Raw genomic sequence first — 17,408 nt, 5'->3', positions numbered from 1 at the left:
CTAGATCATGAATAGGGTACTTCTCCTCGTGAGGTTTTAACTGCCTGGATGCGTAAGCGATCACATGATCATTCTGCGTCAACACACACCCTAAGCCTTGAAAAGAGGCATCGGTGTAAACACTGAAACCATCAGATCCTGATGGTAACGCCAAAACAGGTGCAGAAGTCAGAAGTCGACGAAGCTCTCTGAAACTATCTTCGCACTCAGATGACCACTCAAATGGAACATCCTTCCGAGTAAGTTGCGTCAATGGTCTAGCTACCTGAGAGAAATTCACAATGAAGCGACGATAATACCCTGCCAGACCTAGGAAACTACGGATCTCAGCCACCGTCGTAGGACGTGACCAATTCAGCACTGCCTCAATCTTGCTGGGATCCACAGAAATTCCTTCCTTGGAAATCACATGACCAAGGAATACTACACGATCAATCCAGAACTCGCACTTACTCAGCTTAGCATACAATTGCTTCTCGAGAAGAATCTGCAACACAATCCTCAAGTGCTGGATATGCTCTTCCACACTGTGAGAATAAATCAAGATATCATCGATGAAAACCACAACAAACTGATCCAGAAAATCACGAAAGACTCGGTTCATTAGATCCATGAACACCGCTGGCGCATTCGTCAATCCGAATGGCATAACTAGAAACTCGTAATGCCCATATCGAGTACGAAATGCAGTCTTGGAAATATCATCATCTCTGACTCTCATCTGATGATAACCCGATCGCAAGTCAATCTTGGAGTAAATAGAGGTACCCTGAAGCTGATCGAACAAGTCATCTATACGAGGTAATGGATACTTGTTTTTGATCGTCACACGATTCAGCTGGCGATAATCAATACACAATCGCATCGATCCATCCTTTTTCTTGACAAACAAGACTGGAGCTCCCCAAGGTGAAACACTCGGGCGAATATAACCTTTATCAAGAAGATCTTGAAATTGCTGCTTCAATTCTCTCATCTCTGACGGAGCAAGACGATAGGGGGCACGAGAAATCGGTGCAGTCCCTGGCATTAACTCAATGCCAAATTCCACCTCTCTAACCGGAGGAAAACCAGGAATCTCATCTGGAAAAACATCAGGAAATTCACAAACCACTGGAATATCATCTATACCAACACTACCTGTGGAGGAATCAATCGCATAGATGAGGTAGCCTTCCCCGCCCGCCTCTAAAGCACGACAGGCTTTCAGAGCAGATACCACTGGCATCGGAGGAACGCGCTCCCTCACCATAGAAAAACCAACTAGAGCTCTCAGTCGTACGAAACTGAACAAGCTTCTGGTAACAATCCACGGTAGCTCGGTAGGTAGTCAAAAGGTCTATACCTAGAATACAATCAAAATCTTCCATCTCCAGGATCATAAGATTCGCAATCAATTCGTTACCCTCAAAATCTAAGGGACAACCCATCACTAGACGCTTAGCTAACACCGAATGACCCATCGGGGTAGAAACGGAAAGAATGACGTCTAGAGAAACATACGGTAACTTATGACGCTTAACAAATCGTGCAGAGATGAATGAATGTGATGCTCCGGTATCAATAAGAACAAAAGAAGGAATACCGCATAAACGAAAAGTACCTGCTATGACTCTCTCTGTCTCATCTGCAGCCTGATCCTGGTTCAGCGCAAAAACCTGACCTTGGGCACGAGGTCGAAGATTTGAACTACCCATTGCCTGACCCTGCCTCCTCTGCTGAACAGTCGTCTGAGATCCGGAACCAGATCCTGCTCCACCTCGCAACTGAGGACAATTCTTCTTGATATGACCCATCTCTCCGCACTGAAAACAAGCTCCCGCGGCTGATCGGCATTGCTCCGATGGATGGTTCTTCCCACAATGCACACAAGAAACCTTCTTCTTACCAAAGCGAAAAACACCGCTAGACCGTGATCCAGATCCAGAAGAAGAAGAACCTGACTTCTTGAAAGACTGAGATCGAGGGCTCAAAGTGCTCGGAGGTCTAGAAGAAAGAATAGTCCTACCACGCTGGAGACTGATCTCTGCCTGGCGACACCGGTTCACTAACCCATCATAAGAAGTAGGATTATCACAGACAGTGACTCGATCAAAAATCTCCTGGTTAAGACCCTGAAGGAAATGGTCATACTTGGCCTCAGAACTGCCACTGATATGAGGAGCAAAGGGTAACAACTCGAAGAACTTCTGCTGATATTCATCAACAGACATACTACTACTGCTTAAGGTTCAGGAGCTCAATCGTCTTTGCCTGGCGAAGGGCTGGAGGAAAGTATAGCTGCATGAAAGCCGCACGGAAATCGGCCCAAGTCACCCTACCCTGGGACTGAACTATCGGAGCAGAAGTCGATCGCCACCACTTACGCGCACGGCCCTCGAGAAGAAAACTAAGGGTCTCCATCTGCTGCTCCTCGGTGCACTGGAATGCACGGAAACAACTCTCCATGCGTTCTAACCAATCCTCAGCATCATCGGGAGTCTCACCGCCGACTAAAGGCTTAGGCCCCATCTGAATGAAACGGTGCAAATCAAAACGCCTAGGACCATCCCGATGATGACGATGTTCACGATGACGCCTACGATCGTCCTGGTCACCCCAACGACCTACACTTCCCTGACTACTCTCGTCACCAAAGTGGTCAGCCATCGCTACAAGATAGAATGGGGAAAATGGTAAAATGGTCAACGAAAATCCCAAAACAGAAATCTATATCCCAAAATCGTAAGCATGCTCTGATACCATAAATGTAGTGACCCGTTCCAGAATCACCTACTAATCAAGAACTAAGCATGCGATTAACTTAATTAAAAACAATCAGAAATAAAGGCGGAAAACTATCACCAAAAGATAGTTATACAACCCAATCGAAAATCCAGGACAACTCAACTAAAATGAAATATACGGTACAACCATATCGAATCAAAAAGATACCGAAGAACTAAACCAACCAGCTACTCAACGTCCTCCTCCTCCTGAGCTGTCCAACCTGAGGCCTGCCCCGTGGGAATGGGGTGTCCAAGATAAACAAAACCGAGGACATGAGCGATAAGAACGCCCAGTACAAAAGCATGAGTATACAAACCTATATGAAATGCACATGCTATGATATGATACCAGGGTAGGTCAAGAAACAGGAGTAACAAAGGATCTCAATATGCTCAGTCTAGAGGCGCCAAGTGGATAGTGCCGCGCGGTACTCCTCTGGGTCACTGCATCCACTATAAGAACAGACGTGGACCAAAAATGTCCCGGATCACCGAAGCCCTCCCGACCCGTCGGCCACTGTGTACTCTCGGTGTCCATGCGTCCACAAGACAAGACAGGGCTGAGCGGCCCCACAAGATATAGCTTATCTCGAAAGAGATACAGCTCAACAATAAAGGCTATCTCGAAGGAGATACGGCTCAACATGAAATGCAACATGCATCATAAAGCGTGACATAATAGCATGCATCATATGACATATATCAATGCACCACATAATCATGCAACACATATAAGAATGTATACTCCACCAGGATATCTCGGATAGTACTTTCGTACCTCTATCACAGCAAGCCTAGCCTTACGCAACACCGCTAATCAGGTCTAGCACAAGCCTACGCAACAAAAGCATACTCAATGAACGAAACTACCATGCTCGACTAGCAAAACCAGTACTCCCTAGTACTACCAAAGGTTTAGGGTTTACCTTCGTCCGTCGACAGCCCTTTGATGTCGATTGCCTCGTAACTCAGGCGTCGCTACACTACCAATCCTGGCAGCTCTTGGCTATCGCTCGACCAACAACTAACCCTAGAAACCTTCCAAACCTCTCAACTATGAGACACAACTTCAAGAACTTGCCATCCAAAATGAGGAATTTCGAGCACTATTTATAGGCTATGTTCGGATCCACCGAACCCACTTCAGAACGTCCGAACTCCCACGTGTCGATCGGCTCTTGACACCTCATGATCGGATCCACCGAACTTACACTTCGGATCGTCCGAACTTGCATGTAAACCGACGTGTCGATCGACTCTTGACCTCATGATCGGATCCACCGAACTTACTTCGGATCGTCCGAACTCTTCGGTGCTACCGAACCATCTTCGGTCCGTCCGATCATGACCACGGTCAAAATTACACATTAAACCTTCTTAATCACCATTAATCCGTTAATTACCCAATTTGGAATTCAGGCTACTACATATATTCTTCAACAACATAACCAATGAATGGTGTTGCACCTTCTTCAAATATTGTGATATTTGTGATATCATTTTTATATATTTAGTATCAATATTATCAACATATAGCTGTAAGGTTAATAAATTTTTAACAACTATTTCTCAATCAGTGTATGAAAAATACTTGAAATATCTTCAAATGGCTATATCTTAGAATTGTGTCCTCATTTAATTTGACACAATTCAAGAAAGTCATCTTGATCGTCATTTTTTGGAAGCTTTGAAATAATGATTGCGAGCATCATGTCATGAGGATGATATATTTTCAATGTCATTTGTTGCGTTTAGAACATAATATTATATTATTAATTGAAACAAAATAAATTTTCTTCTATCGAGTTTATATTTTGTTTTATAATATTATATATCTTGTGGAACGACATACAAAATTAATTATTGTATTTTAAAAAGCTTGAGAAGAGGTACGAATAATGTAATTAAGATATGCATATGAGATATCATTCAAATATATGTCAAAGTATTTGTCTTATTCAATATCTCATCTAATAATATAACCATTTAGATTTGATGAGCATTTTATGATAGTCAAAATTAATTTGATGAAATATTGTAGAATTTTATTTGATTTTCAATATTTTGCTAAGTGGATTTATTTGACAAGGAGTTTTCTATGCTACCATCATATATGTTATGAATTAGCTAGTTAGACACTTTGACTAAAAAAAGAGACAAAAACAATCTCGTATCACCTCGAAATATATCGAGATAATATTGGAGAAAATAAAGTGAAACTGACTCAATGTCTCAATAAAATGCACAGAATTGATCTGTTATATTGTGTCAACAAAGTTTTAGAATTGTTCTCATACTATTATAAATAGAATGAGAATTATGCACAATTTGTTTTTCATGTATTTCTTTTTCTAAATAAAGAATTTTTTCTTTTTGAAAAAACTATTTTATTGAGAAATACATTTTATATGACATTCATATGTCGCACAACCATGAAGTACCAACATAATCATTATATAACACTTAACGTACACATACAATTCTTCAATTCCTTCTTCATTATGTTTCGTGGAAATTTAAATCTGAATCATTCTTGATCTTAACATTTTGTTTTAAATATGATTTAATATATATGTATATGTTTCATGTTACTTAATTATACCTAATTTCAAATATCTATAAAAAATGTGCTTGAATTATATCATACAGAAATTAGGACATAGTATGTATGACCGAACACTTGCCGCTTTACCAAAAGCTATAGCTAGTAGTAATGGTGCAACTCAAATCTTTTAAATCGCGCAGCAGCTCAAGCACAACAGTTCGGCCGCTCAAGCAAGCAGGGACAATTATTGCATCCAACAATCTTCCTCTCAATAATCGCACTCCTTGCAATCAATGGGAATCGAACCCGTGACTTTGGCTCTGATACCAATTGTAAGACCGAGCGCTTGCCGATTTACCAAAAGCTATAGCTAGTAGTAATTGTGCAACTCAAATCGTTTAAACCGCGCAGCAGCTCAAGCACCACGGTTCGACCGCTCTACCAAGCAGGGACAATTATCGCACCCAACATAGTAATACACAACATTATTTTTTTTATTTAACATGTATGTTTTTTTTCATCAACTATGTTTGTCAAAACTTTTTTGTTCAAAATTTGATGCATTTTGTAGACTATATGTATGAAAAACAAAGAAATTATATAATTCACAGAAATCATTTACTATTCTCTTCGAAGATCAGAAGACACAAAATACGTGGCTTTGATTGATGTACTCTCATACTTATTTTTATATAAACAACAAGACACGTCATATAATATCAGAAAAATCAATTATCGCCAACAATACTAACCAAAACGAATAAAAAAATCATAACACAAACAATCTCGATAAGAAAAAAAAATGATAACTCAAAGTTTAAAAATAATTTATTTAGTACAATAACAAAAAATTTGAAGTATATACGAGCAATAAAAAGCATAAATCACTCTCAAATTAAATATTAACTCATATTATTCACAATCTGTAGAAATTTTCCAATATTTTTTTCAAATAAAGAGAAGAAGCCTTATTAATGTCATCGTTTTATAGATATTCATTCCACTTCTTTAAAAAACACATGAAAAATGGTGCCTTGAAATCATAATAAAACTATTTAGAAAAGCAACCGTAAAAATATAATACAAAGTCACACCATTTTTCTTAAACCATAGAAAAATATTAGACTATTGACTAACTATCTCTAGCAACAACAAAGCATGCGTTAACTTGTGATATAATTAAAATTTTGAATCATGCATAATCATTGAATTAGAGCAAAATCGCATGCCAAAAATCTACTGGGTATTATATATTTTAATAATTTATCCATATTTGTCGTGCACCAGAGGACTCTTAGACCTACCAAATTTTGTAGTTCACCTATTATTTTCATGATAAATAATATTACAAAAATAATATAAGCAAGAACATAAAAACTCAAATTAAAATGCCTTCTATCAATTTAAGTAAAAAAAATCGATTAGAGAATATAATAATGTCGTAAAAAATTTAAATATTGATTTATAGACAGAAGTTTGAAAATACATTTGCCCCAATAAATAAAAAATGTTATCTCTTGATATTCTGAGACATAAGGTAAAAACGAAGAAATATTTCAATCTTTTTAATATTTTCTAAGTCACTTAAAACTAAGTAATCTAATCAAACATAAAACATGCATTATGTGTTTAAAAATTAACAAAATATTTCAACAATAAAAAATTGAAAAATAACCGTTTTTGTTGGATATTTGATTTTGTTTTCTCTTTTCTTTGTGCAAACAAACAAATCACATAAACAATGCAAAAACAATTACATGATCAATACAAAAGACATATAACAATCAAACATGTTAACGCTAGGGTAAAAAAAAAACTCCTCTCATTACAAGAACACAAAATGATCAAATGAAGCATATTATTTAGTAATATTTATTTAGAAGCATTTATAAAAAATTGACTAAATAACTTAAAAACGGTGTTTGAAATCACTTAAAGACAAATATTTCTCTCAATCACATATCTCTATTGACACTTAAAAGTCTGAAAATATTTTTATTCAAAATGGGAAAAAGAAATTTTGTATGATATTAATATTTATAAATAATTTATTTTTATTCAATCCGACTCATTTTCATTTGTCTTCCTGTTATTATTTGACGGCAATGTATAAATTTAAGTAACAAAAATTAAATTTAAAGTAAATTAAAATAATAATTAGTTTGATTGAGTTAAATACACTATTAATGATCTTATTTAACTAAGATAAAAAAATGAATTAAATAACACCATTAACATGACAAATTGTAAAATAAAAAAATAATATAATAGTAAGCTCACAAATGAAAGTCATATACTTAATAGATTAATAATAGATAATATATTATTTAGTAATATGTATTTAGGATCATATATTGAAAATTGATTAAAAAAATATGTATTAATGATTATTATTAAATGAAGGTAAGGATATTTATGTAAATTCATAATTCACATTCATATATTTATATTAGTAGTATTAGTATTAGTATATATAAATATAAGTAGATATAGATTATTTGTAAAGTTTTTTCACAAAACAACTTTTAATCTCGGCTATTGAATTTAAAAGTTTAGTAATTAGTAAATAAATAATAAGGATAAGGATTAAAAGTTTAGTAATTAGTAAATAAATAATAAGGATAAGGAGAAAAGAGTAAATGCATAATTGTAATTAATAATTAATAATAAGGATTGAATTTAAAAGTTTAGTAATTAGTAAGTAGTAAATAAATAATAAGAATAAGGACAAAAGAGTAAATGCATAATTATAATTAATAGATAATAATAAGGATAAGGACAATGTGGTAAATTCACAATTCAATCTTTATAAGTAAATAAATAATAAGGATAAGGAGAAAAGAGTAAATGCATAATTGTAATTAATAATTAATAATAAGGATTGATATAGATGATTATTATTAAATGAAGGTAAGAATATTTATGTAAATTCACAATTCACATTAAGGATAAGGAGAAAAGAGTAAATGCATAATTGTAATTAATAATTAATAATAAGGATTGAATTTAAAAGTTTAGCAATTAGTAATTAGTAAATAAATAATAAGGATAAGGACAAAAGAGTAAATACATAATTGTAATTAATAGATAATAATAAGGATAAGGACAATGTGGTAAATTCACAATTCAATCTGTATATTTATATATATATATATAAAGATGATTATTATTAAATGAAGGTAAGGATATTTATGTAAATTCACAATTCACATTCATATATTTATATTAGTAGTATTAGTATATATAAATATAGATAGATATAGATTATTTGTAAAGTTTTTTCACAAAACAACTTTTAATCTCGGCTATTGAATTTAAAAGTTTAGTAATTAGTAAATAAATAATAAGGATAAGGATTAAAAGTTTAGTAATTAGTAAATAAATAATAAGGATAAGGACAAAAGAGTATATGCATAATTGTAATTAATAATTAATAATAAGGATTGAATTTAAAAGTTTAGTAATTAATAAGTAGTAAATAAATAATAAGGATAAGGACAAAAGAGTAAATGCATAATTGTAATTAATAGATAATAATAAGGATAAGGACAACGTGGTAAATTCACAATTCAATCTTTATAAGTAAATAAATAATAAGGATAAGGAGAAAAGAGTAAATGCATAATTGTAATTAATAATTAATAATAAGGATTGAATTTAAAAGTTTAGTAATTAGTAATTAGTAATTAGTAAATAAATAATAAGGATAAGGACAAAAGAGTAAATACATAATTGTAATTAATAGATAATAATAAGGATAAGGACAATGTGGTAAATTCACAATTCAATCTGTATATATCTATAAGTAAATAAATAATAAGGATAAGGAGAAAAGAGTAAATGCATAATTGTAATTAATAATTAATAATAAGGATTGAATTTAAAAGTTTAGTAATTAGTAATTAGTACTTAGTAAATAAATAATAAGGATAAGGACAAAAGAGTAAATACATAATTGTAATTAATAGATAATAATAAGGATAAGGACAATGTGGTAAATTCACAATTCAATCTGTATATACATATAGATATATAGATATAGATTGGATCGAGGTCAACTTGCTACAGTTGAGCTGTTTCACTCACTCCAACAAAATTACGTCCGATTACATGTCATTTTTAAATATGGAATCTTTACGTTAAAAACAGGAAGATATACGGGCAAAATTTGTAATGATCATTAACAAAGTCTCTTCACCATATTAATTTTTTTGATAAAATTTATTTGAAAAATAATTTTATATTTTAGAAATACAGATTGCACTCATTCGAAAATTTTGTGTCCCTTACCTTATCACAGAAGGACCCAACAATGTGTCCCTTGACTTGTCACAGAAGGTTGTGTTTGTATTTAGAAAGTTCGGAACAAACTTTTCATTCATTTTATACATGAAAGTTCTACATATTTTTGTTCGCTATTATGAAGAGCTTGTAACGTTGCATTCTCTCAATTAAAAGTCGCTGATCAACGTAAAGCACTGTTATACACAAAAATCTCATATGTTTTTTTAAATTGATATTAGGTGGCTTTTGTTGTGTGCCGAGATAAATGAAAGTAGAATTATTAATATTACTGCATTTCATAACTACGGTCATATGCATAATGGGCAACGCTAGCTAAAAATCATTCAGAAATATTTTCTAAATATTTATGTGAGCGATAGTGAGAAGATCGATATATTTTTCCGGGATGAGTATATTATTCTCATCGGTATGACGATATCTATCTTTCATCATATCCAATAAGTGAATGTCAACTCGATGTTTATTTAAATATGTAATGTAGACTTGTTGACAACTAGACGGGATCATAGATACTCCTCAGTAAATTCTTTTTGATCGAATAGTATCACGACAGGTGTCTACAAACTTGTGACAATAATTTTTGTTATAGATTATTAATTATTCGATGGACCATCTAAACGTTGATGGATCATGGAAGTATATATGAATGTGACCTTTGGCTATGTGAGTATGAAATATGTATAATTAGTTGTGAGATGAGATTAAAATCTCCTTTCACATCACATTCATTGACCTCTTATTATTATTTCAGCGTTTTTTATGACTATATATGATATCAATATTCTTAAATTTATTTAGGACAGGGTGAAGGTGCGGAACATTCGCAAGATTTAAGAAACTTCTGAGGATGACCAGAGATCGTCTCTGCCTAATAAGTATGAAGTTTGATCTGAAATTTAAGGTACATCATTAGATCTCTTGAGCGCATCAGGTTTTGCTTAAATAAGGATTATATAAGAATCCGATTACTGAACTATTTGATGGATGTGGAAAAAATGGTGCAATAGGTGAACAGGTGATGTCCCTTTCAATCTTGATATATTGTTAAGGTAAAAGAAACATGTTCAGTATTGGTCTAAAATCATGACCTTAATGTTGTCATCCAACCCCGGAACAAAACCTAGAAGAAAGGGCGAAAGAGGGAAGAAATCAAGAAAAGGGAAAATTTCCAAAGTTGAGGTGTATCAATCTTAACTGTTCTGCTGGTACATCTGCTAATTTGGTGGGTCGGTTTTCAAAAATCCATTAATTGCCAACTTGGCATATGAGGATAAAACTTAGCAAGCAATGGATTTTACACCCTTTCTTCCCTTCCATTATATCATACTTTTCTTGGTATTATTTATACACAACTGATCCTAGATCTTGGCACTGGGAAGAGTCTCTACAACCTATAAGGATTGACTGAGGCGGGAGCTGGAAAACCCGACTTAACGAATCACTTCACTACTGTGTTAATCAAGATATCTTTGAAGTAACTATGTTAGTCAAATATATGTTGGCCAAAATAACTTGACCAAATAGATGGCCTTTTTTTGTTGAAAAGTTTAAATAGATTTAAACTAAAAAATGGTTGATTTTAGTGGCTTGACTATATTCTGATATTCCCACTGACCATATTAGTATTCTGATATTCCCGCTCCACATAACATTCCCTATTTGTTTATTTTTTTATTTTTACTGAGTATAAGAGTTATGAAATAAGACATCGTTCCAACCAAAAGTTGGCCACTTGGGTTCCGAACATAGTTCTTGGTCTGTACCACTATGATTTAGATATGTTGTCTCTTCGTTTATTACTTGTTTTCCATATATTTTCAATCGCAATCCGAAACAGAATATCTAATTATGCAGGTAAATCACCACCAGTCCCCATCAATGCAATATGTTGCTCAAATTTTTCTTTCCACGTGGGAGGAATTTGCGAAAGTAACATATATAAATAAACTATGCTACTTCTATCGAAAAAAATGAATGTTTCCTGTATCCTACGCACATCCAAAACTTTATCTACTGATTTCTCAGAAATGCCAAGCTCCTTATGCACATTAATATCCTTCGTCACGTTCTTGGTTCCTGATCCACTTGGTGGCCACCCATTTTTCACCTTTGATTACTGGGCAGCTCCCATGGAGGGATGTCTGTGCACCAAACAAAGCAAAAGCATCAGTTTGTAATATTTTGATATGCTGCGATACATAAATATGAGGAAAAAATGAACTCTTCATCAAGTTATCATCACAAGCAACGAAACACAACAGCATGTTACACGATCAAAAAACATGGAATTGCTTTCTATGGAAGAATGGATCCTAGATGTCTAAATTTTACTTACTAGATCAATTGTGCCATTAGGTAACAGTGAGTAGAATAAAAGTCCATCGCCCCTTCGGGGTTTAACTTTCAGACCAACACATTGGCGAAAATTGTAATTGGAAGCCATGTTTTGTCCATTCTGCACATCAAAAAGCATTTTGTTATGTTTAGAAATTGGCACCTCGAGGGGGTGCATGGCCACCAGTGGGACTTGAAGCTAGAAACTGGTGAAAAGTGGAGAACCTTACCTCGAAAGGAAACATGGTTTCTCCCCCTTCTTGAACGTCAGATAGATACAACAAGAAAGAAGAAAGCTGAACAAGTTCAGAGTAAGGAGTCACGAAAAGTAGTAAAATAGTAAGAACACACACAACAAAGGAGAAATGATTGTTGCATTAGAAAGCCCATGGAAATGAATCAATAATGTTTTTGTTGATAAATGGTCAGCTGTGCTGGAAAAAAAACGATAAAAAAATGCAAACGATTATGAATAAAGACAAAAAACTGAGATTGGTGACAAAAAAATTTTACCAGTGTAAGTTTTAGCTCTTTTGTAAGGAAACAGAACACTCTGGCAGTTATCAGAACAATAAACACATATGGGTAGTCATTAGTTTTTATATGAAGATTCCTCAAAGTAATGAGCCGTCAAACATGTGGACCATAACACCTCTAACAGTAAAGAACTCGAGAATAACATATTCTCTGGCTTCCATTACCCTTTGGCTCTTCTGTGGACCATATTCCTCTGGATTGAAAGCATCATAGTGTGAATGGTATCTCTGTCCAATCTCATATCGTAAGACATTAAAAGCCTGAACATGATGTAAGGACATTTTCAGGAAAATCTAAGAGAGAAACTGAAATCATATTCTTTGTTAGTTTAATCAGAGTTTTCGACTAATAAAGACTACATGGAGAAAAAATAAATACTCTATATTAAAACTAAACTACCTCTCCATGATTCTTAGGGATCATCGTAGCTTTAGCAATTTTTGTCTCAATCTGATCCAGGATTCCAGTTTTGTCATCAGATGAGCTCATGAACGTGCCAGAACTAGTAAAAAAGAAAATAAAACATTTTCACAAAAGGTAATATGAAAGAGAGGCAAAACTACGACCATATACAGCTTCCTTGCTCCTCCACGTAGAGTACAGATGCATGTGTAATCCATCACCTTGTCCTAATTCCTTGGGTACTTTCTGCTGTTTCTCCTTCACGTAGAGCTAAGGATGATGGTGTGAGATGCACCTTTGCCATTTGGATTATGCTTTGACATTGTTCTGCAGTCGCAAAATTTGGGAAGTATACTGCACGAGGATTCCAACTCAGAATCTGCAGTTTGAGTTGAAGAAACGCGATAGACGTGTTAAACAATAAGATATTAAAAGATACAAAGGAAGGATGAAACAGTTCCAGACTTTCAGCCATCAAAGAGTTGAGTAACTGCACATATATCTTCATTGCAAGTTTATTTCCTTCTTTTCTATTAATTTTTAATTTATCCTCCGACTTTTGTATTCTTAGACAAATAGGTGATATTGATCGTGTAACAAGTTCAGATGAACCAAGTTTATTGTACCAGAAACTAGCAAATCCGCATAAAAAGAAAAAACCATCACTGCATTGTGGAACATCAGCAAAAAAGGGGGGAAATTTTGAAACATACCTGAAAGGGGATCGTCTCAACGGACTCTTCTCCGGATTCTCCACGTGGCAGAGGCTCAAATTCCATCTTCTCTTCCTCCATGCTCCGCTGCGGGGGCCTCGGCATCTCCTATCTCACGCAAGTAAATAAGGACGATCGATCACACACAGCACCAACATGTACCCGCATATACAGATTTAACACTTCACACTTCAAAAATTATTCAAAATAATTATATACGTACTGACCTGGTGAGAAAAAAGATATGAACCAGAAAAACCGGCGAGGAAGCAGGAGAGGCACATGAGGAAAATCCACGGCAACCCTAATTTCGTCCGACTTCCTCCTCCAAATTTGCTTCCTTTGATCTTCATTATCGCAAATGTGAGTTTCGATCACTTACAAAATAGTAATTGGACTCGTACAAGTGACCTTTGTTTTTGTGGAATTTGAAGCAAAGCCCCTCGGTGTTTCGTAGGAATTTCTACTTTATTTGTAGATTTCTTTTGGCTTCGACTTAGATTTTGATAATGCTTGCACGATCGAGAAAATTGAAATTAAGATAAATCCGAAATTGATTTACCCTGATCTCTCAAAATCATTAAATCAATCTAATTTAAAATTCAAACTTTATCAATTATCCTACATTAAGTTAGGCAAACTTACAAGTCAAATTAATAATTCCATCACGTTGAAATTATCCATTCAAACTGATCTTATACGACTGTTTTTTAATTTAAATTTCTAATACAAAGATAAGTTATCAGATATTTTACCAAATAGCTTAAATGCAAACTGGTGTAAATTTAGCACTCATGCATTGCGGAAATGTCGATTTGTTGGATTCTTGTTCTTGTACAAAATACTAGTATTTTATACACTGTTGGTGGGCTCTTGGCCTTCTAACCATTGACCTAGATAAAGAACAAATCAGCGGACTGCATCTGCTTAATCTTCATTTATTTTATCAATTCGAACACAAAAATATCATATGTTTCTTAAATTGATGTTAGGTGGCTTTTGTTGTGTGCCGAGATAAATGAAAGTAGAATTATTAATATTACTGCATTTCCTAACTACGGTCATATGCATAATTGGCAACGCCAAAACTCATTCAGAAATATTTTCTAAATACTTATGTTAGCAATAGTGAGAAGATCGATGTATCTTCCCGGGAGGAGTAGATTACTCTTATCGAATTGAAAATTGTGTGCCACTTTTAGAATAAGAGGTTGTTTTAATGGATTAGAGAGATATTTAATTTAATACCAGTTACTCTGCACACGTGATACAGTCTTTTTTATCATTATCGATGGACTAAAATGAAATTTGACAAATTATGAAGAGACTAAATTGATATTTGAATTGTTGAAATAAAAAAATTAAAATAAAAGTATATGTTGAAATTTTAAAAACAAAAAATAAAAGTGTAATATTAGTATCATACAAGAGTAAAGTTAGAAGAAAAAATTAGGAGCCCTTCCTAGCTGGTTACTATCATGCTCTCGCTCCTTAATAAAATAGAATATATATACACACACATCGATTATTAAATTAATTAATATTAAAAAAATATAAATTTTTAGGCTTTCATAGAAAATATAATATAGTTTTAATGTGTTCTTTTAGCTTAAAATTATGTCCACAAATTTAGAGGATAATACAAATAACCGACAAGAAATTAGAACATGCTCACCATCTTTGACTTCGCTGGAGAAAGACTCCAGATTCGATTATCAAATTTTCAATTGTCATCTCTATGGGTCGAGGTCGGGACCTAAAAGATTGAATGAAACAAGTAAATTCATTATGAATTCTTTGAAAATAATATTTTATTCGAAGAAATATTTAGTTTTTAAAAAATCAAGGGAATGAAATTTTTTTTTTCAAATAATAATAATGTCATATAAACAAATTTTCATGAAAGAACTCGTATCCTAATATCTTTCAATACATATTGTGTAAACCTCCGAATTAATAAACAATAGTTGACGAAACAAGTTAGTCAAGTAAACCATATTAAGTAAGCTATGTGTGACCAACTTCCACAAAAAAAAAAAAAATCGAAAAGAGAATCAAACTTCTAACTATTTGTTAAATACCCGTCTACGCACCAACTAAAATCTTCCTCATAATATATATGGATGACGCTGTGTATTACTTGTGATTAGGAATGTAAACGAACCAAACTGTTTGTGAGCTATTCGAAGCTCGATTCGATAAAACCTCGTTTGAGCTCGTTTAATGAGGCTCGTTAAGATAAACAAACAAAACTCAAGCTTATATTCGGCTCGTTGGCTCGTGAACATGTTCGTTGGTAAGTTCATGAGTAATCTTTTAGATGAAAAAATAATAGTTTTGATATTTGATTTATTGATTTTGCATATTATTTATGAAATATATAGAAAAATCTATTAAATTTATTTATTATAATAAATTTACACATTTTAATAAGAATAATATATTTTTCTTTAAATATATAATTTACTTTTTAATTAATTTAATGAAAATTTAAATGTATAATTCATATTTATTAAGCTTGTTTAGGCTCGATAAAGCTTGAATAAGCTCGTGAGCCACGCATATATTCGTTAAATAAAGCACGAGCTCGGCTCGATTATAAACAAACCAAGTTCAAACATTCAAGAGTTCGGTTCGACTTGACTCGATTACATCTCTACTTGATGCATGCACGTATAATCGAAAACGATTATAAATCACAGAAAAGCTGTGCTTTCCTCTAAACGAAAGAGGTCACTATATCCATTAAAGCAAGAGTGTTGGTAAATGAATCATTTATACCCTATTATTGAAACAGCATAATAATTATTAGAATACAAGTCAATTATGTATGGTTAATTAGAGAACGATGACTTTGGCAAGCGGGTCATACTTCTGGCATAAATTACTAGAGTTGGTCTCATGTGAGACCGTCTCACGGATACTAATATGTGAGACGGGTCAATCCTACTCATATTCACAATAAAAAGTAATACTCTTAGCATAAAAAATTATACTTTCTCATGGATAACCCAAGTAAGAGACCCGTCTCACAAATTCGATCCGTGAGACCGTCTCACACAAATTTTTGCCAAATTACTATACCTCAGTCACCAGTGACGTCAAAACTCAAAAGAACTGCATTGAATGTATTATTAAAATTTATGGAAAATTATAACTACTTTTGTTTACTAAATTTTCCTATTGGTCTTTGTAGTTTTTAAACGTTGACTAATATTTTGATTTTTCCTGGATTTTCAATTTAATATGATACGAAAAAATGCAGTTATGATCCCAAAAAAACTAACGTATTATCAAAAATTACTGACTTATTATATCATGTTACGTTATTAATTGAATCAAAATATGAAAAAATTGAAAGTTAAATGTAGCAAAGTAGAAAAAACAATCAACTAAAGTAAAAAACATATTCCCTTAAATTTAATAGTTCTGACATGGTAGATAATGGAAAAACGACCGTCGTTTTTCCCAAGAAATAACTATAAAATCTAAATATTTTTTCCCATCGGAATTTGTCCTTCATTGAAATTTAATGCTTTCAACATTTGGATTATTTAGGTTCTAATTTCTTGAGCCCAAAATTATAAATATTGAAACGTGTGAATTACCTCTTCCGGCCCATTTATCTCATAACCAAAACATATATGTGATGAAGAAATAAATGAATCGGGATTAAAAAAAAAAATCCAAAGAATATAATATCTTTTACTTTTATTATCCCTTTGTTCAAATGTCTTCCACAAGACATTTTGAGGCACAGAGTGGTTCGTTCCACTTCCAATTTGCTTCCGTGAACCATTAAAT

General features: G+C 33.4%; 1 protein-coding gene across 1 annotated transcript; it reads right to left on the bottom strand.

The window, feature by feature from the left end:
* Window positions 1–11,426: 11,426 nt before the first annotated feature.
* On the bottom strand, window positions 11,427–14,220 carry LOC140838248 (probable prolyl 4-hydroxylase 9). Its single transcript, XM_073204415.1, has 8 exons — window positions 13,832–14,220; window positions 13,605–13,712; window positions 13,113–13,270; window positions 12,889–12,991; window positions 12,654–12,749; window positions 12,183–12,248; window positions 11,954–12,073; window positions 11,427–11,759 (listed from the first exon to the last, which is right to left on the bottom strand). The coding sequence occupies exons 1-8, from the start codon at window positions 13,955–13,957 to the stop codon at window positions 11,667–11,669; spliced, it is 870 nt and encodes a 289-aa protein (XP_073060516.1). The 5' UTR covers window positions 13,958–14,220; the 3' UTR covers window positions 11,427–11,666.
* Window positions 14,221–17,408: the final 3,188 nt, after the last annotated feature.

Source organism: Primulina eburnea, chromosome 8, assembly GCF_022965805.1.
Source record: "Primulina eburnea isolate SZY01 chromosome 8, ASM2296580v1, whole genome shotgun sequence".
NCBI classification, from domain to species: domain Eukaryota; kingdom Viridiplantae; phylum Streptophyta; class Magnoliopsida; order Lamiales; family Gesneriaceae; genus Primulina; species Primulina eburnea.
The sequence above is the reverse complement of the archived record's forward strand: the minus strand, read 5'-3'. Positions and strand labels throughout refer to the sequence as shown.